Source organism: Eretmochelys imbricata, chromosome 8, assembly GCF_965152235.1.
Source record: "Eretmochelys imbricata isolate rEreImb1 chromosome 8, rEreImb1.hap1, whole genome shotgun sequence".
In the NCBI taxonomy this organism is placed as follows: Eukaryota; Metazoa; Chordata; order Testudines; family Cheloniidae; genus Eretmochelys; species Eretmochelys imbricata.
This window is the reverse complement of record NC_135579.1, coordinates 96050283-96077883: the sequence shown is the minus strand read 5'-3', so window position 1 is coordinate 96077883 and position 27601 is coordinate 96050283. Positions and strand designations below refer to the sequence as shown.

Here is a 27601-nt window from a genome sequence, read left to right as displayed (position 1 = left end):
CATTTTTAAAAAAAGAGCTTTATTATACAAAAGATCAAGTAAAGTGATCCAAACAGAAGTTTTTTGTAGTTCTGCTAACAGTTGAATTCCATGATTTACATTTAAAATACACTTTTTGAAAAGGCCACCAAACAAGACAGGAAGACTGATTAATAAGTCCCACTTTCTTCCAGTTCAAGAATGCTAAACATGTACTGTCCATCTGTAGCAGTATCAGCAACGTCACCTATTTAATTTACTTAACTATTCTTTGAACTCCAGGAACTGCTGAAGTCTTTTCTTATGCTCTGCAGACACTTGAACTGCACTAGAACAAAATACAAGCATAAAATTGTACATTAACATGTTACATCAACTGTAGAGCAAAGCCTCATGTCAAAACATTTTAAGTACAAGCTGAAATCAATAGTTGGGAGTCCATTAGAAATCTAGAAAACCCAGCTGTGTTATAGAATAAAAACCTACATTCAAATATTAAGGGCAAAGACAAGCAAGTTCAGATTTGGAGTTAGATACTTCTTTTTAAACCTGCTCTCATGTATGAAAGTATTAAATAGTTTTTATTACTGAAAGGTATTTGTTCTTTTAAACAAGATCCTAAACAGTAATTCACTTATAAGCTCCTTTAGTATTTAACAAATTCATGCAACTCTTCTCCCAATGTAAACAATCTATTTTAAATAGATCTCTCGGGAGTCTGCAAAGGAAAAATCCCTTATAAAGTAGTTGTTGCTCATGTGTTACTGTTACTTTCAAAGTTAATAGCACAGTGGCCAAATGCCAACAGAAGAACGATGATCTCATAGTTCATGTAACTTCCATCAACTCGCATGTCCACAAATTAGGAATGAGGCTGCCTATTGCTTTTACAAGAACAGCACAGCCAGCCAGAGCCTGACAGTCAAAGCCCCATGTTTGGGGGCTATCAGGACTCTACAGAGGATTATCCATGTGAATACTACACATTCATCGCCATTAGGAGGGGGAATTCGGAAAATTCCCTTTGTGTTTTCAACAGCTGAAATTGTTGCTTGATGTCCTGTGACGGTCCCCCTATTGGTGGGACTTCCCTTTCCATAGGTACACTTGGGCCATGCCTACCCTTACAAGCTTAGAGCAGCACAGCTGTACTGCTACCCGCGTGCTGCTGTACGAGCTCTCGTGGAGCCATGTTATGCTAACGGGAGAGAGTTCTCCTGTTGACATAATAAAACCAGCTCAATGAGCAGCGAAAGCTATGGCAGTGGAAAAGCATCTCCTGCCAACACAGCACTGTGCACGCGAGTGCTTAGGATGGCAAAACTTTTGTCGCTCGGGGGTGGTTTTTTCACACCCCTGAGCAACAAAAGTTTTGCCGACGTAAGTGCTAGTGTAGACATGGCCTCTGTTATTACATTCATTTAAACAGAACCAAGCAGGAAGCTGCCAATACCAAAGGCCTTACTTTAGATGTTCTCCAAAAGTAGTAGTGACCCGGTATATCGCCGTTTTCAGGGATGCTCTAAGCGCAAATCGTAGCGTTTTGTAGGAGGTATCCATCAGACTTCCCGAAATCCTGGGTGGTTTGCTGGAAGCATGGGGCAGCTTGAAATGCTTATCTACAACCTGGATTGACAAGTGAATGAGAAGAACTGTTCTGCCGAATCCATTTCAAACAAACTCTAGCAGCACAGGTGGTTGTGCCAAGTAAAGCGAAGAGACTAACAAACAGCAAATTCAGAAGTTTCACCACTGACGAGTAAAAAAAGATTGGAGACAGCTTGACCCAGCATTCCTTCTGCATCTTGGCCAATGGAAATACAGGAGCAGACTTTCCATAAATGGAGAATCTCATTTTATATTCTTTGAATGCTGAACATAGTACAAACACTGAAGTAAAAGGAAGAATTCCCAACTTTGCCATGACTAATCTTTTAGAAATAAGGAAGCAGTTCCATTGCATGTTTTTGGAATGTCTTAGGCTGACTAATTTTAATTCTCTCTAAAATTCTGAGAATCTGCCATTAAGACAGAACAGTGATTACAGTAAATGGCACATAACATTACCTTGGAGACACATCTGTGTGATTAACACACTCCCAAATACATCATGTACTGATATGATAATTGCTTCTAGAGTAATGCTTTAATATTTGCTGAGAAACATGGAACAGGTTTGATCTCCTGAAATTTGCTGGCTCTGAAATTGAAATGCTGTACATTACATGTGAGGGATGTCTGTGATCAAGCTGAAGATTAAATCCTAAACGCTTATGTTGACATTATAATAATAGTTACTTCCATGAGACAATGTTTATAATTGAGCATTTTGTATAATTTATTTAAAAAACTTTCCAAGTGCAATGTCAGTTAAGAAGGATCTAATGAGGTATTTATTCAGTCTAAAAAAGGACTCTGGTGCTTTGTTTAGCTTAACTGAAGATTACGATAAGCCATTTTAAGTGGTGACAGAAGTGTTTCATTTTAAAGTCAGTCAGCAGTGCCACAGTGAGACACAGGAAAATGAACAGGAAAACTTCCCCCTTGAACTAATGTTGCACTAAGGAGATGTCAAGGATCCTCACCTCCTGAAGAGTCAGTAAGGTACTCAGAATAGCTGGCAGTGTAGTTTGGACAACTCCAAATCTGTCTTCAGTAAATGAGGCTGCTACCAAACGAGATAGACCTCCAAGCAAAGAAAGAAGTTAATATTAAGTCTAATATAACTAAGACCTAACTAATCTTAATTTAGCCTCCAGAAACGGAACAAACATGCTGCAATTCTAGGGATTTAATGGGCCAGATCCTGGCCCCCACTGCAGCTTACAGCATCTGCAATCTGAAGATTCCACTAGTGTGGGGGAGATCCCTCGAAGTATAGTGCAGCCAGGTGCAGGTTACAGCTGTCCTGAGGCTGCTCTAACTTGCTCCATGGTATAAACTATCCCCAGATTTGTTGCCTTAGCTGCCCATCTACCTTTGCTGCCTTCCCCATCATCTTGCAAGTCTTACACTTAGAGATCACCAGAACTAGCTCCATAGCTCTAACTAGGCATTATCCCGTTAGGAACCATTAACAGTTAGTTAACCCACACTGCCCATTTTGCATGGGCAATACTTCTTCCACATATTGGTAAAAACTTCCACTTTATTTTTTTAAATCCCTTCTCAAAACTTACCTCTGCCAGGATACCCACAAGTCACTTCCATCTGGCACTGGTAGGTAAATGGCAAACTGTCACATCTGTTTTTCTGCCAAACTGTTTAATTTATAGTTCTTATCCCCCTGAACTCACCCTTGTCCCCTTTGTCTTTTGAATTCTGTCTTATGTAAATTGCCAGTTTTCTAGCACAGGGATTGCAGTCTTTAGTTTGCTGTACAGTGCCTAGCCTAGCACAATGGGGTTTCTAGGTACTAACATAATATAAATAATCAGTCAATTATGTTGGTCATGACTAGGCAGATTGCCAGCAGGAATTATTGCTATAATATCTATTGCTCATGTGTCTATTTAAAAAACTCTCCAAACAGGGCAAATAGCTATCTGATGCAACCATGCGTTTTCATCGCTGTTACCTTTGTTCTCTCCACTCCACCTCCCTCCATTACTTCCACCTATTGTTTGTCTTAACTCAGAATGTAATTTCTTGGGGCAGGCACAGTCTTCTGATGTTTGTATAGAGAATGCTTGTGTTCTTAAGATTACGTTATTGTTTAGTATTACAGCATCTCACACTGCTCTGAGATTATCCAACAGTGAACCAGTATAGTGCTGGCTTCTGTGCTGAACAGGGAAAAGTACTGACAGCGTGCGCCTTAATTGAAAATGGGTTTCCTTTTGTGGTCTTATATTACAAGTTCAATGTTGCATACGCTTCACTAAATCAGAAGTAACTTGTTGCCCCAGAGGGGTATCAACTGTGGGGATTAAACCCAGGATTTTTGGATCTAAAACCATGAACATCGACTGCTTGAGCTAAAAGATCCAAGTCTGCTATTGGCTTTGAGCTAGCAGAATCCGATCTATATAGTCCAGCCACTAGAGGAGGACAAACAGCCACATGGTGTGAGTGTGGGTTATACTTACCATAGAAGAGCTTTATTTAAATCCATTTACATAGTAATGGATACAGCAAGTCTGGAATTGGGGCCCTTTCATGATGTCCACTGCTATTGTACCACAAACCCAGAATAACGAACACAAATTCAAATGGAAGTTGCTTACCTTCTAATGCCCAAATGTGCATTTGGGCATCAGAAAAGACAGCCTGGATCAAGGCCTCTGGATGCTGAGGAGAAAGCATAAGATTTCAGAAAAGCATATAGGTTTTTTTTTCCCCCCAGTCACCCAGCCAAAGTTGTTTGTTTCAAATACAACCCCATACATTCTTTAACAAGACTATAAATGCATGCCCAGTATACACAGTTATACAGTGTAGCGCCCATCAAAAAAGATTTGCTATAGAGTTTTACTGGCGTCTATTGTAGGTACTGAACCATTTAACTGGGACTTGCCTGCTCTAAATAGTTATACCGCGCTCATCTCCATTGCAGCTAATGTCCGCCATGGGATCTGCATGCCTGCACAAAATAACCACGCTTCAAAATGCGGGGCAGACCTAACCCAGGATCTGGCAAGCTACTTGTATTTATGTACCTCCTCCCACCCTGACAGAAAAGGCTGCAGGACCCACCTGTAAAACAGGCAGCCCTCAGAAGATGCATGGGAGGCCAGGGCCATTTAAAAGCCCTGTACAGGCACATTAGCTCTGCCCCCCGAGTGGTACCCCCAGTTTCCTGACTGCAGTTGCCCACGAAAACCATGAGTGGGGACTTCACAAAAAATAGGGCTATATAATCTGTTCTGACTAACTTCAATGGGGCGTGAGCAGTGCTTAATTTGGAATGAAAGAGGTGCCGGGGCTGAAGCAGTTTTTTTTACTTTCCTAACAGACACAGCAAGCCCAGAGTTGCCGGGGCTATGAACTGCCAACCCTAGAGATGCCGGGGCTCAGCCCTGGCACAAATTAAGCCCTGTGCTTGAGGGACAATGTACATGCCATAGCTCCACTGACTGGCCCAATATAGCCCAGTCTCTACCCCAGACTTCACAAAGGTCTCTGTGGGGCCAGAACTGGGAGGCATAAAAATTGCCATGGGGCAGCTGAACCCCTCCCTTGATCCTAGACAGAGGAGATCTGCTTGCAGAGGGTCCCTCTGTGCAGAGACATGGGGGGACATGACCTGACCCAGTGGTAATGCTCATTTAAGTCTATGAAAGATTAAAATCAGAATTAAGGGAAATCCTTAGAATAATTTTATCACATTATTGGATCATGTATGTCAATTAAACTAAATCTACAGCTTAAAAAATACTGAGCTCTACCTATTTATTTTATTTAATCTTTTGTGCCACTATTAAGATTTTAAAAAAAAGTTTCTAGCAGGTTGACCATCTGACGAAAGGATTTATGGAAAGTTCCCGTTGTTTGTCCACATCACAAGAACCAACCCCCTGAGAAGTCTGGTTTTAAGTGGTATAACTAGAGACTGTTATCTAGCAATTAGTGTAGTGATATGAAGTCAGGATTCCTAAATTCTAATTTTGGCCCTGATGCTATGTGGGACTTTGGGGAAATTGCAATTTATGCACCTCAGTTTACCTGTGTGAAAGAACAGTAATGCTTCTATATATGATTCCAATATTGGAGGCTTCAGTACAACAGTATGTAAAATGCAGTAAGACCTTGGAATAAAATATGTTCTAGAAATGTTACTACCAAATTTAGAGGGTTCACTTAATACAGGATTAGAACCCACTTCTGCCTATGTGTTTCTGGTGTACCCAATCAAATGCTGTCACAAAACATACATTCATCCTTACCTTGCTGAAGAAATACATTATCAGCACTCGTTTTGACAAGAAACTCCTAACCTATGTAAAAGAGCGAAAAAATGAAGATTAAAAAATAAATACACACACACAGGCAACCTTTCTGATATGCAATTTAACCCTTCCACAACCTTATAGTCCCTAAACTTTCTATACAGAGAAGAGTGTTTTGAAGAATTAGGATGGTTTTTAAAAAAATTTTTAAAAAATTAAGATTAGGTCCGATAATCTGAGGAGAAAGGTCATACAATAAGATGAAGTTTCCCTTTAAAAAAAACAAACCAAAAAACCCCAATCTTACATGCTACATACAAAAACAGAAGCTGGTTTTAACTGGTTTGTAATGCAATTTTTACTCCACCTGCTCTTGCTTGTTCTGGAGCCATGTATAAATAAAGCTTGGTTGAATTGCTTCATTACCAACTCTTGCAACAGAGATCACAGGGAAGGACGCTTGAGGAGAGCCAGTCATTTGCAGATCTACAAGAGAAATCCAGTAGAGTTTGAGAAAAATATCTACCCTCCCCATAGACCAATCATTTAACTCCAAAGATAAGGATTTGTGCAGTCAAGACAATATTTCAATTATACCTACAGAGAGGAGGATGAGAGGGGATTGAAACCGAAGATCCCCACCTGAACTTGATGTCCACAGCTTTGGTCCTCTTCTCATAACATGAGGACTTTGGACTGATCCATGCCAAGGAGAGTTTAAATCCAGAATTCCAGCCTTGCGATTTAGAGCAGGAGAACTGAAAGGTGAACCAAAAGAGCTTCCAAGATCAGATGTAGATGATGCCTTTAGAGGCAAGAGGGATGATTTAACCAGGGAAGGCACGTGGGCTCTAGAAACGACATTAGACCTCTGTGTCTGGAAGGCCATTTCTTCTGTAACAGCTGCTTCTGGTGATAAAGAACACATTGCACCGAGACGTACAAGCTGGCATATGTCAACCCATTTTTCTACTAGTGTCTCCCCCAAGGTTACTATTCCCATAGCTATTTCAGCACTCAATTTCTGGTGAGAGTTCTTAATGCAAGATATACGGTTTCCATTGGAAGTCTATTACCACCATTACATTCAGAACCCTTACTTTTTAGTCTATGTTCAATCTCATCTATGGATTTAAGAATTGCAAAGCTAAGGGGGACCCTCATGGATATATTTTTTTTTTTTAATACACACCAATACAGATTGACATTTTCTATACAATATTTGTGCTTCCAGTTCTTATTCTGAGACAATTTGGTAAACAGCATGTCTAGCCTCTCCTTAAAGTGTTATTTGCACATTCCTACACCAACACTAGCTGAATCATAACAGCATGTCTTTTGGGGGTATGCAGGTTTAAACCTCATCACAACAGCTATTGTGAATCTTCTCCCATACAAAGATACCTGAAGATCTCAGGGATCTTCCTACTTCTCCCGTAGATGGCTGTTTCACTCTCCCATTTGTAGCTGCAGCTTCCTGCTGCATAATCAGCTTCTGCGTCAAGTCACTCAAAAGATTCAAGCACTCTTTTGATATTGCTGTCCAGTTGTGAGGATGCCCACCTACCAGAACACAGAAAAATTATTTGAAGGCACAACTGATGTTCTCTCTCTACTCAAGTCACAGGTACCACCAAGCCTGTTTTGATAGTTGTGTTTATGTTCTGCTTTTACTTTTAGTACAAGCTTAGAGAATTATCTGAAACATGACATTCCTAGGAAAGCCATGCTGCATTTTCACCCTGAGAGAGTTTTTAGTCACCAGATACACGACAGTTGCCCAAATTCTAACCTTCAAGCCACACTTGCTGCTCCCAGTAATCTCAATGAGAGTTTCATGGGCAGATTGGAGGGCTGAATTTGGGCCCATTAGTTGCTTAGTAGGTTTGAGACTTAAGACGACCAAAAAAGTGATGTCAGTTATGGTAATAAAGAGATTTGAAGCTAGTCCATAACACCAGAATGCCTGATGAGGTGCAACAAAAGTTCCCCAATGGACTCAAGACAGTTTTTATTGACCTCCTACAGCATCTCTTAGTATGTTAGGAGTCTCATACACTTGATTTTATATCACAGCAACTGTTTGCTTTCACAGCTGCAGGGTTGATTCATTTGTTATGCTTGGTTCCATCTCACTTACATCCTCACAGTAGGCTTTTATGCACATCTGTTATTCTATCATTTGGTTTAAACTTATGATCTGTTATGTCAATACCACTCTGCTTTTGGTACGGTAGGTCGGGGTGGCCAGGCTGTGGCTCCGGAGCCCCATGCGGCTCTTCACACGTTAATATGCGGCTCCTTGTCCAGGCACCGACTCTGGGGCTGGAGCTACAGACGCCAACTTTCCAATGGGCCGGGGGGTGCTCGCCGCTCAACCCCTGGCTCTGCCACAGGCCCTGCCCCCACTGCACCCCTTCCCGCCCCCTCCCCTGAGCCTGCCGTGCCCTCACTCCTCCCCGTCCCCCCGAGCCTCCTGCATGCCACAAAACAGCTGATTGAGAGGTGTGGGAAGGGAGGGGGAGGCGCTGATTGGCAGGGCTGCCAGTAGGTGGGAGGCGCTGGGAGCAGGGTGGGGAGCTGCTGACGTATGACTGTGGCTCTTTGGCAATGTACGTTGGTAAATTCTGGCTCCATCTCAGGCTCAGGTTGGCCACCCCTGGTCTAGGACCCACCTCACAGTTATCATTTAACAAACAAACAGCAGGCACTAGTATTTGGCGAGTTTAGTAGAGGACACAACACTATCAAGGCTCCTCCAAATGATGCCAAAATGATGCCAGGGTCTTTTTATATATAAGTCCCCGTGGTTTATGAAGCATGCTTCAAATTATTAGATTATTTAAAAAAAAATCTTATGATTAGAACAATTCTTAAAAGTTTATAACCATGGAGAATTAATTTTACCAATACCTGGCTGACTGAGGCTGAAGACCTCTTGTCGTCGCACAGGAGAATACTGGGAAAGTAACATCAAGTCCTGTAAGGCCAAGAACTACAAAGGAGGAAAATGTTTTAATAAGTTATAAAAACAAGTTGACCATTTATAATCACTTCAGTCAAAATCTACTGGTTTTGTTTTTGGATTTCAGCACAGAATTCTTCCTAAAAATGCTATCCCTAATGAAGTCAATGGGATTTGTGCACAGATACCATAACTGTGGGCAAAATTCAGCCACATGACTGAAAAACATTTAAATCAGGCTGAACAATGGGAGAATGATTCCCTCACTTTGACCACTGAAAAAAGATTAGTTTCATATTGGGGCTGTTGAGTGAATCAGAACTTTGTAGGAAACTCTGCAGATTTTATGCCCTTTCATTTGTCATTGAGTAGTCTAAAGTACCAATTTCTGGCTCTAGTGGTTAAACACAAGATAGAAATCATGGAATTTACATTGAAACGAAAGCATAATTTTAAGGTACGTTCTCTCATTGCCTGCCACGGCTACATAACAAGTTAGTCACGCTATTTAAAAATTGTGTCAGTGCTTTTCTGAACATTTATCAAGGACCAAATAGATGCCCCAAAATACTGTGATTCAGTGATGCACAGACCTCAATGGTTCAGGAGCCAAATTAGCAATCAACATTACCCAAAAGAGTCTCAGTAGTGTGAATTCATTGTTTCATTTACTATAATACTCTATATTCATACTACATAAGCATCCTGATTGATTAATAATTATATCACACAGTGATTTAATATCATGTGCTCCAAAAAGCAGCAGGAGACACATTAAGGAGCCACTTGCAGCTCCCGAGCCTGAGTCTGAATATCACTGGTGTGATTTCTCAAATCCTGCAGATATAAACAAAATGCAGTTATAAATTACACTTTTAATAAAGATGAGATTACAATTTCAGGAATCATTACAAACTAGGCTTTGCACATGTTAAATTCTGTTGATGGTCACTTCTCTTCTGCAACAGAACTGGAAACACTGGGAGTTGTAATGCATCTCAGCGGTAGTGTTAAAATAAGCTATAAGTCTCTGAAATCATTAACTACAGCACTTGCCTGTGCAAGGAAATATTCTCAGCTAGATCATTTGTAAAACACCAATTTGAGACTTCACACCTCAAAATAAGAGCAACATTTAGTAAATTGGTTCAAGCACTATATTTGTCACTTCAGAACGCAAAGTTCTACATTTATCGTGGTTAAATTCACAGGATGTTTGCCACTACAATTTGTGAATAATGTTAATTTTTGTGTTATTGTCTTTTTAGAAATATATATTTTTACTGAGGACAGAAAATCCAAGGAAATGTTGGGTCTTGAAGATAGGAAACAGGGATAAACAATAGGAGATATGCAGCAGCATCAGAAGCATTGAGTACACAAAAATGTGCATATATTTAATCTCATACATGTAATTCTGAACAGTGCCTATTCACCTGACAAAGATACAAGCTTGAAAAGCAGTTAACACAAAGTGAATGGAATTTCATATATGCTCTGTTTTAACAGAAGTGTTCAGTATTGTACACACACAATTGACTACATGATATAAAATACCAGAAACTGCTTCCTTCTACCTAAATTAATCTTCCTTCAGCTTAAACACTGATCCTGTACAGCAAACAAACATAAGGTATCACTATGAAACCTACAGACAGAAGTTTAAGCACTGCACAATGTTTCTGACTCTTCTGAATTAGGCTGATTTTTTAAAGGAACATTTGCTGCAGTCAAAATTATTATACTTAAGTCTCCCATTATCTGCAGTCAGGGAGTCTTAGGGTACGTCTACATTACAAAACTATATTGACCTAAGTTACGTTGACGTACAGCCACCACAGTAATTCAATCACTTTTATGCGTCCACACTACGGTCATTGCGTCAGTAATGTGCATCTTCACAAGGAGCACTTGCGCTGATTGAACCGTCAGTGTGTGGCATTGTGGGACGGCTTATGAAGGCCAGCAACAGTAGATGTAAGCCATGCAATGTTTACGCTGACATTGCATCGACCTAAGAACTAATCCTCTCGTGGAAGTGGAGTTAAGTTGGCATTGTGGGTGAGTTACCTCGGCGGGAGCTACATTTTAGTGTAGATACTTACAGAGTTAGGTCAATGCAAGGCAGCTTACGTCAACCTAATTCTGTAGCATAGACCAGGGCTTAACGAATATACATGTAATATCAACGTGGCAGTTCAGATACCTTTATAATAAGGGGAGGGTTGCTGTTTAAGATTTTAGGCAGGCATTGGTCTGTTTCCTCAGCAAAAGTTGGTTGAACAGGAAAATGATGTGCCTGAAATTAGAGAAAATAACTAAATTTGTTCATCACTAGTTATATTATGCAGAACAAACGCTGAAATAAACCATTAGTGAGAGACCACAGTCAAGTTAATTTTTGTCATTTGCCAACCTGACAAGCTACAAAACTATATACCCAAAAGCTTTGACCTCTTGTTAAACAAGCCAGTGGTGTTTAATGCAGCAAAAACGGACTTCAATATCTATTTTTAAACTGACAAGAATCAGACAAGTCACTCAATTTATCTTAATACCCTTCAAATAATCCTTGTGGTTAAACATTAGGGACACCATCCCATATTTTACTATGTCTTACGAAAAAGCCACAACATAACACAAAGTGATCCACAACCAATTACCAGAAGGGCAGATCAACCTAAACTGTATTGGTCAAATAGCAAGCTCAAAGTTAGACATAGTTAGCTGTGTCCTAAGGAGTCAAGGTCATTAAAGGGGCACAGTCAGTTTTAACATTTCTATAACTCCTTAGGTTAAAATTATTTGTTTTAAATCATCTAATTTAGCTGTCATTCTGATGCTCACATTTGATACTTCCGGCTTTCTGGTTCTCATGCTACAACATTTAGACTGCAAACGTTGAAGGGAAATGTTTAAATCCCAACACAAAGCTGATTTAATTCCATTACAAGTATCCATCAATGTACTTCTATTCACATTACATTTAGTTAAAATGATATGATGTACAGTTTGGGCGTAGACTCCCGAGCAGTTTCAGATTTAAAGCAGACTATCCTTGAAACCATTTTTTTTCTTCCCTCCATTTCTAAATAGAAACTTTAAGTTCTATCACATTAAAAAACCAAACAGCTAATAAAATGACTTCAAGCAGAATAAGAATTGCTCTAGAGACCTACCAGCTTACACCACATTCAACTGTATGTACAGCTACTTTTGGTGAGCTGAACAACCTAAAAAAAACCCCACCACATCACCTTCTATGGGTAAACAAACTTTCCCTGTGATCTCTTCTGTTGAATAGCCAAAAAATATTTTATAAGGAAACCTCAGGGTCTAGAGGCATGTTTTGAGGCCTTTAATAAATGGGACACTTTCTTCAGAAAGTTCCAATTTGGAAATTAAGGTGGACTTAAAACAGACCAATAGAGAAACTAAAAATGCCAGTTTTAGACTCTCAACAGGGCAGCAATAAATTATGTGGAATTCTTAAGGATTCTACAAAGGTGCATAGGAAAATGTAATTATTTTAAAATTATACTAAAAGCTGAAGTAATCATATCCCTGGATTTCCTGAAGGACTTGAGAGGGAGGACTTCTATAAATTCATTTGAATCTTTGTATTTCATTAATAAACTTTAATCCTCCTATTTGAGTCTCTGAAGTAGTTTGTATTAAAATAAACTGCTTTGGCTTTCAATTTTTGTCATGCTTGCCTTACTGATATTACCCTGGCACAGTCTTCTAATCACAGAAAAGTTACTTATATTTTGAAAAATAAAGACCAAATTCTCCCAGTGTTCTCAAAGTAAAGGGGAGTACATATCTCCTCTGATATTGCTAAAACTTCCTGCCCATGTTTGTAGAAAAACTTCATTGCATTCTGAATTTGTTTGTAGGTCAGTATTTCCCAAACTTTTGGAAGTCACACTACCATTCAGGAACATGAAACCAACTGCAACCCATTTCAGCCCTGCCATAAGTTGTCAAAGGCCTGCTCATATTTTACATTTTCACAATACAACACCACCTCCTCTCTTGTCTTACATGATTTTATGACTAGTAAAATGATTAATGTAGATATTTAATCATTAGCATTTGAGCTAGCACCTATTGAAATAGGGCAGTTCAAACCTCAAAGCTATCGTTCCAGGATCTCTGAAAATTGAGGTAGTCATCACTGCATCAGTTATAGTTGAGTCACATTTTGAAGGTTTTCTCCATCTTCATACCAGCTAGAGATTTTGAATGAAAGCTGACACTCTGAACAACTGAGATGCCTGCCCCATATTTTAAGAAAACATTGCTTTAGGTTTTAAAACCTCAGACCCTTTTTTCCTGCTAAGCTGCAGCTCAGCAAAGTCTACGAAAAAAAATAATGTTATGGGGGGATGGGAGGGATTTTTATTCTCTGCTGTCTTACAAAAAAAATATCTAAACTAGACAATGAGGAATAAGACTCCAATTCTTTACCATTGGGACTCCACTGTTTCTTTTATTGAATCATGGTCTCAGCTTTAAATACATTATGAGTCATATTAAAATAAATCTTTTTAGCCATATTAATTTGATGCTTAACAATTAAGTAAAAGAGAAGAAAAATGTATTAATTCCCAAGATGCTTTGAAATCTCTTTCAATAGCTCAGCCTGTATTCTGTTAAACCAAAATTGTTTGCATTACAGAGTTATGTACTTTGGGGACTTTGTTTGAAGTTTCTAAAAAGGTACAGTTCACCAAATGTTGGCTGAGCACATGATGCTCTCTCATTTCAAGTTGAGCTACTGCAATAAAAAACAGATATTCTCCAAATATTAGTTTTCCATTTAAACTGTAGTTGTCTATAGATGCCACAACCTTTCTATGCTATTGGAAAGGGGAAGGAAAATGGTTTAAACAATCAAAGAAGGGATGGGAGATATCCATCAGCTAGTCTCTGCATTAAAGCATGGGCCCTGCTCTGTAATGTTTGAGAACCACTGGTTTAAACTATTCTAAGTGAATATTGCTTTTAAACATAAGCATTTTTTCCCCACAACATTGATGTCTTCCCCATATAACAGTCACCCAATACTAACCTCTGTAGCATAGATTTTGAAGAGTAGCCATGCAATGTGCCAAGTAATCAGAAGAAATATACCACATAACCAGGTATGGTAGAGCAAGGATAGATCCAGAAGACCAGTAAGTGTGTCAAGAGGATGAAGTTTACTGGGGGTAAAAAAAAAAATTTGGATATATATATATATATATATATATATATATATATATATATATATATATATCTCCAAACGCATTTAGTATTGGAAAATGCTTATAATTGACTTCTGCAACACAAAATATTTATGGATTAAAGCTTACTACGAGAAATTTAGTTACTTGGACAAACATTTTATCAAAAACCCATTTAGTTCTTTTTACTTGTTAGCACTGATAGCTCTGTAAGATCCAAAACTCTTCAGTCAACTAACAGTGATGTTAAACTCCCAACATTTGCCATTTTAAACAAGGAATTGTCATAAGTAAAGAGATTCTACAAAGACTGGGAGGAGAATATATACGGAATACATGTATGTGATGTGAGGGAAAAATATTCCCTTCTTGTATTCTAAAAGGCAGTCATTTGTACTACTTACCTATCTGTATGAAGGTCCATTGTGGTACTTATCCATGCTCTTGGAATGTAACCTAAGCAGTAACAGAATGACATGTAAAATAGATCTCAAACTTTGAAGTGTACAAAAAAAGGCTAGTAAGAAATTTCATGTCAGAATGAAGTTAGATTATACACAAATGAAGACTGGCAACATGTGTATAGTGGAAAAAGGTGATATTTTTCAGAGACTGACTACAAAAAGAATGGATGTCCTTTAGGATTAAAGCCCCTGACTAAATCAGGAGATGTGGACTCTACCCCTTGGTCTATTAATGGCTTCTCTAAGGGTCTCATACAAGTGACTTCTGTAACAGGGCTAATGCACATCTACAAAGATAAATGTCAGTACAAGACTTTGGAATCTTCAGTGGAAAGTGATCTAGAATACTTTGCATTTCCAAAGTACCGTCATTACCTATAGAATATAAATATGGCAAGTGGAAGAGGAATACTTCAATATCCTTTAGGCTTAGAATACAAAATGGCCATGATTGTGTGGCTGAGCCAGTAAGTCATTCATCTACACTTTACCATAATGGTGAAAAATGCTTATTTTACTTACCTAATAAAAAAACATAAGCACCCTGGACAAGTTATGTTTAGGGCTGAATAATAAATATTAATAAATTGGTTAAATAATTCTCTTAGTATATAGGGACAAGAAAAAAAAAGTGTCAGAACTCTTACCAAAAAAATAATATGCAACACAGATGTTTCTAACCAAGTACAGTGATTCCACACAACTACGTTTAACCAGCAGGGGCAAAGATCTTCTGAAACGTAAGTACTTGTATTGCTAAAAAAAAAAAAAAAAAAAGATAGATTAGTTGAAGCACTCTGCATTCAAAGGAAATCAAGTATGATAAAGTCCTCAAACAAATGCAATCAACCTGAAGTCTAGTCAATTTTAAAAGGTTAATTAGAAGTAGTTTCGGGTGTTGCCCATAACTCTCGAGTCCCCCGGCTCTAGTTTCTGCAATTGAAATCAGAAAGAAAATGTGATTGTACAGTCTTTTTTCCTCCCCTGTTTCTGTGTGTGGGGAAAAAACAAACAAAAAAAACCCACACAAGTAGAAAAAAATTTACCACACAGAAGAAACAGGGAAATTGACTATACATACACACAAACACAATTAATTTGTGCCAAATGCACAAAGTAAATTGCGAATAGAGGAAAGTATGTTTCTTCTCTATTCTCTTAATCAGAGCCTCAGGTGTTCTATTCTAAAAAGCAGGAAAATATTCCGACAACAGTAGGATTTTTAAGTTTATGACAATCCTTCAAAACCATGAAATAGAGGCAGATAGTCATATTACATATTTCCTTTGGAAACTGAAAAGAGTCTCACCAATAAAATGTATGCAAGATTTACCTTCTCATTTAGATAAACAGTCTCAGAAAAGGAGAGTTGCCAATATGAATCTGCAAGCTTCTAAAACTATATCAGATTTTATTATAGGAAGCACATGTAAATTTACTGACAAACCAGCACAAAACATGGTGTTGATACTCTTAATTTAGTTTAAACCTGGCATGTATCAGTTTAGTTTAACTAAATCTGTTTAAGACACCTTCAGTTAAACCAGTACACCTGTGTTTAGACCAAGCGTTGGTCTAGAAATCAACTGGGATCCACTGCTGCTCCTAGATTCTGAGGTAGTAGCAGTAGCAAGAGTCTACCTCTTCAGGTACCCTTCAAAAGCACCCAGTAGCTTCAGCTAGTGCAGAATACAGCAGCCCACAAGCACTATACACATGTAACCGTAGTGATTGATGGCTGGCTTTTTGCTTCTGAGTGTGATTCAAGCGGTTATGATTTATGTTTGAATTAGTTCAGTAACCTATTCATTGAAAGCTTGTTTTTCCTCTACATCATGAGGCTTAGAATACACAGGCCACTCCTGATGCAAGTTCCTGGAGTTAAACTCAATGGCAGGGCATTCTCACATCTGGAATTCACTACCACAGTGGTCCACCTGAGCCAGAATTTACCATGCTTCAGGGCTGTGTAAATTTTACTTGGTTGTAACAGTAAGATTTTTGGTTTATTTTAACATTAGGATTTTATGGGATCTGGGGAGGGATTGCTAGGATTTAAGCTAAAAGCCTTGTTTGTTAATTTTAGAATAGATTGGTTTAATAAAAGAATGCAAGTGCTTGGCCACTGGCACCCACATATGTTTTGATACTGGAAGTAGACCAAAAAAAATAAACAACCCTCCAAGTTTACCCTTTGTCATTTGAGCTGATTAGATATTTATCTTTACAAAGATTTTTAGCCTCTTACCTGTATGATTGGAAATGGCAAATAGTTCATATTGTTAACAAGGTACAAGAGACTATAATTGTAGCCCATGAAAGCTCCAGACAGCAGGAGGAAGAGGTGATACTCATTTAGGCACATGTGTTGAACAGCACCATCTAGGCTAAAGTAAAGAAATGATTTATAACAACTTATAATACTGTAAATTACTATTCTAGACTTCATTTTAGCTTCTAACTTTAGTTAAGCACAGCTTTGATTTTATTCATCTGATTGGTGTAAATGAAAAATATTCCCAAGTATCAGCGAGGGATGTATACCAGAGCAAGTTTTATCCGAGCTGCTAGTCCTATTACCTGTTCTTGCTACTTGTCTATCATGGGGTGGGGGGGACTAAGATCTTCTGAAGATGCCATATAGAACAGGAGACAGGTTCTTAGGTCATTTTACAGCTGAAGGGTCATTTGACCTTTTCAGCATTGAACCTGCAGCAAGGGAGATTTAGGTTAGATCACGGACACTCAGACTGAGGCTTGTGAGCCACAAGTAGCTCTTTATGTGTCTCCTGCAGCTCTTTGCAATGCACGATATTAAAACACTGATTTAATTATTAACCTAAGTTATTAACTGACCAGGATGTTTTTACTACATGATTAACCAATTGTAGCTGATAAAATAATACTTGGTCATTTTACTGTGAAATTTTTTTATATACACCTCTACCCCGATGTAACACGGTCCTCGGGAGCCAAAAAAATCTTACCGCATTACATGTGAAACCTCATTATATCAAACCTGCTATAGAGGGCTGGGTAGGGAAGACTGTGCCTCCCCAAACAGCCTGGCCCCGCCCCCTATCCAACCCCCACCTACTTCCCACCCCGACTGGCCCCTCAGAACCACGACCCATCCAACCCACAACCCTCTCCCCCCGGCTCCCTGTCCCAACTGCCCCCCCGAGACCCTCTGCCCCTTATCCAACCCCCTGGCCCGGTCCCCTTAACACGCCGCTCAGAGCCGAGTGTCGGAGCCAGACATGCTGCCGCCATAGGTGCCGACTCTGAGTGCTCCAGGGCTGGAGCACCAATGGAGAAAAATTGGTGGATGCAGAGCACCCCCCAGCAGCTCCCCGCCTCAGCTCACCTCCGCCTCAGAGCATGCCGCCGCTCCGCTTCTCCTGCCCCCCCCCGCCACGCCAAACAGCTGATTCACAGCAAGCCTGGGAGAGAGGGAGAAGCGGAGAGCTCGGGGGAGGAGAAGCGGAGCAGAGGTGAACTGGGGCAGGTAGCAGTTCCTCTGCGTCCCCGTCCCCCCCCCCCCGGTTACTTGCTGCTGCCCCCCCCACCCCCAGCTCACCTCCGCTCCGCCGCCTCCTCTCATGCTGCTCCGCTTCTCCCCCCTCCCTCCCAGGCTTGCACAAATCCCATCGTACCGTTTAAACATGAATATATAGTACTATAGTAAATGAAACAATGAATTCACACTACTGTGTCTCTTTTGTGTAATGTATACCAATTAAGGTTGTGGAATCCCCCTCACTGGAGGTTTTTAAGAACCTGTTAGACAAGCCACATCAGGGAATGTCTAAGTATTCCTGGTCCAGCCCCAGCGTAGGGGGCTGACTAGAAGATTGAGATCCCTTCTAGTCCTACATTTTTATGATTCTATAGTCCATTTCTAATAATCATCATAGTAACTTAGAGGGTCAGGGCTTCTGGTCAAACTTTAAAAAAAAAATTATCCACAGCAGTGTTTGTAAACTAATCACTTGTCATTCTTCACTGAAGTACTCTTCTCCTTCCAGTACTCATACTAAAGCAAGTTTAAGAACAGACACACAATTGCTCATCTTTTGCTAGAAGTTAAAGGGTTATTTCCTCTAGGAAACGTCCAGTGAACTCATTTTAGTACAAAACGGTACTACTTGCACAATACTTGGTTCCACTATTAACAAAAAAAGTCACCTTTCTGAAGCTGTGCAGGGTAAAGCAAGGAACTGGAACTTCCCCTTAGTCATAACTGCAGCACACCATGCCATCAGCATTCCCATTATAGCATGAACAACTGAATGGATAACTTGCCGTGGGTGAATAATCTTTCCTAACAGTGCTAATCGAGAGCAGGGAATAGAAGGCACAACTGCAAATAAAAATAAAAAACCATGGAGGATTATCATCTACTGCTAAATAAAACTCATAGTTTGTGTTTCATTTGTATGTGATACCTTTGACACCACAGAACACTTTAGTTATAATCAACCATAAGCTGATATAAATAGAGAAAAGTAACTCGGCGGCACAGAGGAGAGTTTCAGGCGTATGAAGTAGCACAAGGATAACAGCAGATCCCCTTCCTACTCCAAAGTGCAGTTATATTAGTGGGGCAGAGCAAAATGTCTGGTGAATACATGGAAATATATAGCACTGGAACAAGCTTGTACAGAATTTTGAATTGGATGAGGAGCCTGTCCAGGGGACACTGCTCCATTACTACATTCACCGCTGGTGATCTAACTCCCCAAATGCAAGTGGATTGTTGAGGCTACATACAGAATCCAAATTTTATGGAAGAATCTGAAATTAAAATAGTTATTTTAAAGAGGATCAGGGGTTTTTTTATTCCGTGTTTCTGACCAGAGCAAGTCAATTTGACTATTAGGAAGTGTCCAACACTGATGCCACCATTAGATACCTAATTAAAATAAGCTTTAAGGCATTCCACTTTCAATCAATCCATACAGCACTGTATAAAGCCAATACATAAAGTATAAAAACAAAATCCTTCAAGACAGTCCTCTCATTTAGCTAAAGGTTAAATATCTTGTTGACAGCAATTTTCATAACTCACCTGCATAAAATTCAACATTGAAGATGCTTATTATCAGTATCACCACTGACATAAGAAGGATACAAAAGATAACATAGGAAGTATACCAATCATTGAATGAATCTAAAATGAAAGAGAAGACACTGTTCATAAGGTGCAATAGTACAGTATAAAGCTATGATACTAGCAAATGTTTAATACTGAGCATCTAGGTACATAATGCATAATCACAATCAATAGGTTCTTATTTCATTAAGAATGTAGTATTTTGTAATGTGCAGCTGCACAGTGGTTCTAGATAAACAATCATACTTCAATGAAGCATGTTGTGTATCTTAGTAATTGGATTGGTCATACATGAAAATACAGAATCTTGCAATTTAATTTGGACACATGCATGTATTTCTAACATAGCTGAAGTAATTCCCCTTTCAGCAATAGCACCCATACCTAGACAAACCTTACTATGAAAATTAAGGCCTGGTCTATACCACAAAGTTAGGTCGGTGCAAGGCAGCTTACATGGACCTAGTTGCACACGTGTCTGTACTTAAATCCATCTTCCACAAATGTAAGTGCTGACATAACACCAGCCCCCCTGAGTGGTGTTGAGCCGTGGTCAATGTACTGGGTTCAATATACCATCAGTGTACACACTGCATTACCTGTTGACCCTAACAATCCTCCAGCAGCTGTCCCACAATGCCCAACAGACCACTCCAGCCACAACTGTGAATTCCACTGCCCACGGGTCACAGACTGAAAACTCCCCCAGCCCTCCCTTTAAAACCCCAGAGAATTCCTGAAATGCCTTTTCCCTAGTTGTCCAGCTTGGTGAGCACTCCTATCTGCTCTCCGTTGTTGTGCACAACTGCCCCGCTAGCCATGCTGGCTACACGCTCCAGACGTGCTCTGACCTGGAGTAGACAGCAGACATTCGATCTCCTAGGTCTGTAGGGAGAAGAGGATGTGTAGGCACAGCTCTGATCCAGCTGTAGAAATGTCAACATCTATAAGCAGATTGCTTGCGGGAGGCAGGTAAAGGGGTACGACAAGGACCAGCAACAGTGCCTCGTGAAAGCCAAGGAACTGGAGCGGGCATACCAGAAGGCCAGGGAGGTCAACAATTGATCCAGTGCGAAACTGCAGACCTGCTGCTTTTACAAAGAGCTGCATACCATCATTGGGAGAAAGCCCAACACTATCCTGACCATCACCATGGATGCCTCTAAGGCACCAGAGTCACAGGCCTCTACCATGAACAGAGAGAAGGAGGTGGTGAATGAGGAATATGAGCGAAAGGCAAACAGGGGGGTCAGGCTGTGTCATGAGTCAGGTCCTGTTTTTGACTCCACCGCAGTCCAGCCAGTCCCTGCAGTTGAGCACAGGCATGCACACAGCAGGGGAAGGAACCTCAGATAAGCATGTAAAAATTTTTCCAATTACACTGATAGCACCCCCAACTTAGCAAGACACAGCTACTGACTTTTCATTAATTCAGTGGTTTTCAATGTGGGGTGAGACTATGTCTAAGATTTCCATAGTGGTCCATACTTTCATTTGGAATTTTTTTAAGGGTCCACAAGTGAAAAAAGGTGAAAACCATTGCATTAATTTACCTGTACTATAAAAGGTAGTGGTACAACAAAGACGTAGAGCTGATATCTGCTTCTCATTCCCCTCCAGACTGAGACAAAGGTGGCCATGCAGAGCAGTTTGTTTACATACAGACGAAGGTCCCTTGAATCTCCTGAGAGCTCTCATTGAAACTTGCATGGAGGTACTCTGCAGTCCTCTCCTAAAGGTTTCTAGGGCTGGCAGTCTTATTTCTTCCTCTGTGGTAGAACACTTTCCCATGCCATTTGGTGAGGACTTCAGCAAGAGTCATTGCCATAAAGAGGCTAGCAGCATACAGGCCTGGGAAGCTTCGGGATGCCAATAGCAGTTGTGTTCTCTGCTTTTGTTACCCTCAGGACTGAGATATCAGCTAAAACAACCACCACCACTTGTGGAAAAGGGTGCCAGTGCTCTGTACTCAGTTTCATGCAACCAAGCAATTCCCTCCTTATTTCCCTCACCCCTGGCGAGTCATATTCACCATGACTGGTGCCATGAACAAGCACTCCAAAAAAAGAGTGCCAATAAGCAGGTCTTACTTAAACACCTAGGGGAGCAAAAGAAGGGGGGAATTCTGAATCCTAAGTTTCATTTTCCATTCCTACTATACGGACAATGGTACCTCTATGTGTTTTACTTGGTGATGTAGCTGTTGAGGCCTTGAGAGGTACAGTCTCCAAGTTTAACAATCCCAGGCTCAACTGCCATTTCAGTCAGTGGAGAACTGCAGCACAATGCCTCCCCGCCATGGCCTCAAGGCCTGCATGCCTACCCCTACCACTCCACACTGGGGGAAAAGCATGGACAACCACAGCTTCATATACACTGACCTGGGAGAGCCATGGTTGATGTATGGGTAGCTACAACTGACAGTGTTCCCTGCTCTTGTTTGTTTATTGAGATTCTAAATGATTTTACGTTAAAATGTATTTACTTTTAAATTCTTCAAATTTTTTGTTTGTAGCTGTTTTTGTAACTGAATACAATTCTCTTGTTTTGAAAATTATTCATGTTTATTAGTTAAAAACATAGGGTGGATAATGCCTGCTGGCAGTGAAAGTAGTGCTGTTGTATACTCACAACCCATAGGATCAGTGCCAGTCGTCATCATAAATGACCTGTCATCATAAAATGTACAGCAAGCACCACAACATTATTAACTGCACTGTCAGTGATATATGCACAGACGTGCAGCAAGCACAAATCCTAACAGATCCCCAAGCTGCAGCACCAGGTTGAGCACAGTACACCACAGCACATTACAATGGCTAGCTGCTGAAGCGGTCTTTCAAAGCCGCCTTATGCTACCCAGCTCATTTAACAGCCCTTGCGTCTGACTGTTCATACTCAAACAGCCAGCTCACCTCAACCTTCTACCTCTGCAATAATCCCCCCCCCGGCTCCTGCCTTTGCTTCACAAATATCATGCAGGACAGAACAGTTAGCTATAACCACTGGGATATTTTTCACACTGAAATCCAATCTGGTGAGGAAACAATGCCAGCACCCTTTCAAACTACCAAAAGCACATTCAATTCTCATTCTGCATGTGCTGAGCCTGTAGTTGAATCTTTCCTTGGTGCTGTCAAGGTGGCCAGCGAATGGCTTCATGAGTCAGGGATAGGCTGGATCCTATGCCTACTGCCATTTCAACATTGCCAACGGTAATCTGCTGGACAGAAGAGAAGGTCCCTGTTTGTAGCTCTGTGAATGCTGTAGCTCTGCATGACAATAGCCCCCCCACTGTGGATTTTTCTACTCCAGAATTACTTCCCACTGACTGGTAGCAATCCAAAGCATTGCAAGTTGACAGTGTGAGCATTACTCGCTTCTCCACTATCTGTGCAGTTCCCAGTTTGGTGTCCATGCGTTGGACGACGGGGTGGAGGGGAGAGCTCAGCACACAGATCCAGGCACGTGGCCTTTGGCATCCAAAAGTTCTACAGCCACTGCTCATGTCCCAGACCTGCACTGCAATCCAATCCCACCAGTCAGTCCTTATTTCTCAGGCCCAGAAGTGGCACTTCCTCATCCGCAGCTGCTCGGTGAACGCTACCAAGAACCTTGAGCTGGTTCTTGCTATGTCTCAAGGCAAACTGACCACATGGAAATCATCAGGCTCCCCGCAGTTCTTCTTGCCACTCTGCAAATACTGGAGTATCATGCATCCTATGCTTGCAATGGTCATGACGATAGTGCAGAGCTGTGCAGGCTCCATGCTTCTGTCAGAGATGGCCGACAGTGACAAGTGCCATGCAGGTTCGTAGGAAATTGAAAATAGATGCTAAAATTATAGGCTAGAGATATTATGGGATGGATAACACTGTATTATGGGTATTTGACCACATTTCTCCCAGTCACCCTTGTGAGACTCCATTCTGCCCCACCATGCATTGCCAAAACCACCCAAAAGACAGTGCACTGAACAGTGGCAGGTTATATACTGGGATACCTACCCATACAGCACTGCACTGTGCATCAACACAAGCACTCCTAGTGGGTGCCTGCATCACCAACCCAAGGAGTCAAGTATGCACACACACACGCAATATACTAACTGTGAAGGGTGTATGCCAAAACTTGTGTTGGCAAAACTTTTGTCGTGTAGAGAGGCTTACAATATTAGTTATTTGGTAATGACTTTTTGTTTGTTTATTCCTTTTTCGGAAGGGTAGGAGAAGATGACAGTTCCCTGAAAGCCTGAATGTCACAACTACTAGGATTTCCAGTTGGTGTTTATTAGAGACCATCAACACCACTCCTGTAAACATATGTTTTCCTTTTGCAATCTATTTAATATGTAGCATATATTTATCTCCTTCCTCAGACACTTTAACAAACCATTGAACCTTTGATAAAGATAAGTATCAGCCTTTATCATTTAAGCACCGAGTTAAGTTATATATTGGAAAGCATATTTACATATCAGTTCCCACAAATTTAGAAAGGTCTAAAATGCAGGTAAACCAGTATCCCTAGAGCACTGATTCTCAAAACTCTGGTTCACCAGTGGTTCTACAGAGCACCTCAACATAACTCAAAGAATTAAACACTTTGAAAACCAGACAGTGGAGGGTGATTTATGAGATGAACTTTCACTTACAAAGGATTCCACAGGGAAAAATAGTTGGAAAACAGAGTTCAGTAAGAGTGGTGAATTTAAAAATTAAGGACTTGATTCAGTCTTGAAATAAAGTGATTCCCAGGCTACGCAAGCCCTCCAAAACTCAGTTTTCAGCACAGTGCCGTTGCCAATATAGTTATTTTTAATTTAATCAGAGCATAAGCAGCAAGCAGAAATAGAATACTTTAACAATTGCACAGAGGGTTAAACATTTCACGTGCAGGGAAGGACACCTACTTGAAATCCATTGTACAGGATGAAACAAGTCAATGCTGCTAATACTTATGAAGACTGCCGTACACAGAGGTAGTAGTAGTATTGACCAAGCAATACTAGCAGCCACTCTCCAACCCAAAACCTAAAAAGACAAAGGAAAACATGAGTAGGAGTACAGTACAAATCTTAAATACTGTCTCTGTAAACCAAATACCAGCCAAACCACCACATAACCCAATTTATCAGAGAAGTCAGATACTTGTGCAATACTGTCCACACCAAGCATTCAAAAAGCATGCATCTGGTCCCAATAAACCATGAGATTAACCTAAAATTCATGAGATTTTAGAGATAATAAATTTGGGGTTCTTTTTAGTTGACTTCTGGTCTGTGAACTTTTAAGTGGCAATTGCATCGTGTTTTCAAGCTTTTCCCTGCAACCATGAGAGTTAGAAACATACAAGTTTGATTTTTTAAAAAAGGAAAACCAAGGATTGGTCTATACCTAAAACTTTGGTCAACCTAACTATGTCACTCAGGGCTGGGAAAAAAATTGCACCCTCCTGACGTAATTACATCAAACTAACCCCCTCTAAAGAGGCAGCTAGGTCAACACATGAATTCTTCTGTCCACCTAGCTACCACTGCTCGTGGGGGTGGACACACTCCAGTAATGAAAAAATCCCTTATATTTCTACTGCAAATGCCTACATTACAGTGGCATAACTGCAGTGCTGCAGCTGTGCAACTTGTAGCATAACATACCATGAGAGTCTCACATAATCAGTCAACTCCAGCAAGGTTCGTAGTAAAATGGCAAGAACTGGTAATGCTGCTTGTGACCTGCTGCACACGTGAAAGCGCACATTTGTGGCAAATGGCAAAAAAGAATGAGGACCCATGATTCATTGTTCCTGAAGCAAGATCTGTTTTGATTGTCCCCATTATGTCCTGAAGTTAATTTTTAGGCTGGGATCTCCAAGAACCCGAGTTTGGCGCTTAACAGCCATTGAAACGCAACAGGATTCAGGCATTTAACTCCCTTTGGCACCTGCAGAATTGCAGCTCCCAGGGGTTCAGTCACGTTCCGGATCCCGCCGCCCAAGGGCGGCCAGTCACTGCGCACCCCCCGCCGCCTGCGAGGCCCGCATTACCCAGCCGGGCACCGGCATCGAGTCCCGCCGCCCCCTACCGACCCAGGCAGGCGGCGGGCACTGCGATGCTTTCGGCCAGACCCGCCACTGGCCGGAGGTCCCCGCTGTGCGCAGGGCGGGCTCCACACACCCGGTGCAGTCCAGGGCACCAGCCCCAGGCGGCCAAGCCCCAGGCAGGGGCCCTAACGCGCGGGATCAGGCCAGGCCACGGTCCACCCAGCTCCCGTAGGATCAACCCCGCAGAACAGCCCGGGGGGACCGTCGCTCGGCCTAGGGGACCCAGGACCGCTACTCCGCTTCCTGGGGGCGAGGCCTGAGGCGGTTGCCCCGACAACCGGGCCTGGGGCCCCTACGCTGCCGCAGGGCGGGGGCCTGAGAACGGCGCGGGGCGCGGCCCTCACCTGCCTGAGCAGCGCTTGCTGCTCCCCGCCGCCGCCTGCCCTCATAGTCCCTGCAGCACGAGCCCCGCTGCCGCCGCCATTCAAAGCCGCCAGCGTTCAGGCCCCCACTTCCTCCTCCTCCGGGGCTGCTCATCTCGCTGCCTGTTGGAGCCACCCATCAGGCGCTGCGAAGGCCAGCCCCCGCAGGGCCCCCACAACCGGAAGTGACGAGGGCAAGGGAGCTGAAACTACAGCCTCTGAATCGGGCAACTACCGAGCTTGCGCTGTACGGGCACGACTCGTCCCGGGGCGCCCGGCGTGCCTCGCGCCCAGCTCCCCCTGAGCGTCCCGCGTTAGCGCGGGTCGGCAGACCGAGTCCAGTCCGGCTGTGACTTGGGTGGGGGGCCCTGGCCCAGTCCCGGGCTGCAGAGCTTTCTTTTAGCCCGTGTGTTCTCACACACCGCTCATTACTCACTCCTGCCCCTGGCGCTTCCTCAATACTGCTCGTGTGGCGAGGAACTGACCGTCGCCCTGGGCTCTTTCCACAGCTGAAGGGGACACAAGAGGCTACGTTGTGAGAAGAGTAATGGGATGACCCTAAGCAACCAGAGCCGTTTGAAGGCACTGCACTGCTGTGGTTTTAAAAAAAAACACAAAACTTGTGAAGACAGAGGGAAGCTGAAAGAGGAACCACAGGGGCCGGCTGTTTAAAAAAACCCGCACATATACAACACTAACACTTCAGTAAAAATGAAATCTCAAGTTCACACAGCACAGAAACTGACTTGTGATCGCCCATAATGAGATCTCATCCCATAATTGTCACAAACAACAGTAGGACAGTGGCTTCAACATGCCAACTATATTTAACATTGTTATTTAAGCTCCAACATAATACCTCTTGTTAGGCAAGGTGGTTTTGACTCTTAGGAGTTTCAGCTGGACATTAAACTTGATAATATGAACAAACATCTTGTTGCATAAATGATGTATTCATCAAACATCCAGAACAAACCATTTGGGACAGATTTTTTTCTCAGACTAGCATAAATCTAAAGCAACTTCAGTGAAATCAGTAGAGTTATTCTAAGGAACCGTAGCAGATCCCAGAATTTAGGAGCCAATTCCCCATGCGCACATACTTTTCTTAGAATAAGCAGAGACAATTACCTGGAAACAATTTTTTTCCCTGTACCTTGTTAAAAATCAAAACTAGTAAAGGAAATGGAGGACACCACAACACTTGCAATCAGTATTTTGTTTCTAGGAAGACAGAGTAGGGGGGCTTCTTCCAACAAGATTTATCTGTTGTGAACTGATGCCTTATATTAACATTTAATGTACATTACACACCTGTTGCTTTTTCTAACACCCATCAACTTGCATTTTTGTGGTCTAATACGTAAGCAGAGCATCTTTCTGTTCAAGTGTGCATCGAACAACACTGTAAAGGAAAAGGAACACTGAAAGCCAGGGCCCCATATGGCCCATCGTACATCTAATCACAGATTATGGGTAAGGCGTGGTTTTTTT

The 27601-nt window shown here is 41.6% G+C and overlaps 1 protein-coding gene across 3 annotated transcripts; it reads right to left on the bottom strand.

Annotated features, from left to right (window-relative positions):
* NDC1 (NDC1 transmembrane nucleoporin) lies at window positions 1-26267 on the bottom strand. 3 transcript variants are annotated; one of them, XM_077824156.1, is made up of 18 exons: window positions 26090-26216; window positions 24556-24676; window positions 19599-19700; window positions 18716-18890; window positions 16776-16914; window positions 15175-15283; window positions 14468-14519; window positions 13910-14042; window positions 11039-11131; window positions 8781-8862; window positions 7272-7430; window positions 6510-6776; window positions 6235-6353; window positions 5865-5915; window positions 4206-4269; window positions 2565-2665; window positions 1445-1605; window positions 1-307 (listed from the first exon to the last, which is right to left on the bottom strand). In XM_077824156.1, the coding sequence occupies exons 1-18, from the start codon at window positions 26132-26134 to the stop codon at window positions 244-246; spliced, it is 2037 nt and encodes a 678-aa protein (XP_077680282.1). In that variant the 5' UTR covers window positions 26135-26216; the 3' UTR covers window positions 1-243. The 3 variants fall into 3 exon arrangements, with proteins under 3 accessions (XP_077680282.1, XP_077680283.1, XP_077680284.1); XM_077824157.1 differs by lacking the exon at window positions 26090-26216 and adding an exon at window positions 25300-25516; XM_077824158.1 differs by lacking the exons at window positions 1-307; window positions 2565-2665 and having other exon boundaries at window positions 1463-1605; window positions 26090-26267.
* Between the last annotated feature and the right edge of the window lie 1334 nt (window positions 26268-27601).

Excerpts from the sequence above, each read along its gene's own strand:
- NDC1 (XM_077824156.1), bottom strand. The coding sequence starts at position 26,134 with ATGAGGGCAGGCGGCGGCGGGGAGCAGCAAGCGCTGCTCAGGCAG. Across the intron at positions 14,043-14,467 it reads ATGGACCTTCATACAGATAG|TAAACTTCATCCTCTTGACA; the intron begins GTAAGTAGTACA and ends TTTTACCCCCAG. Across the intron at positions 1,606-2,564 it reads CCTTACTGACTCTTCAGGAG|GTTGTAGATAAGCATTTCAA; the intron begins GTGAGGATCCTT and ends TTGTCAATCCAG.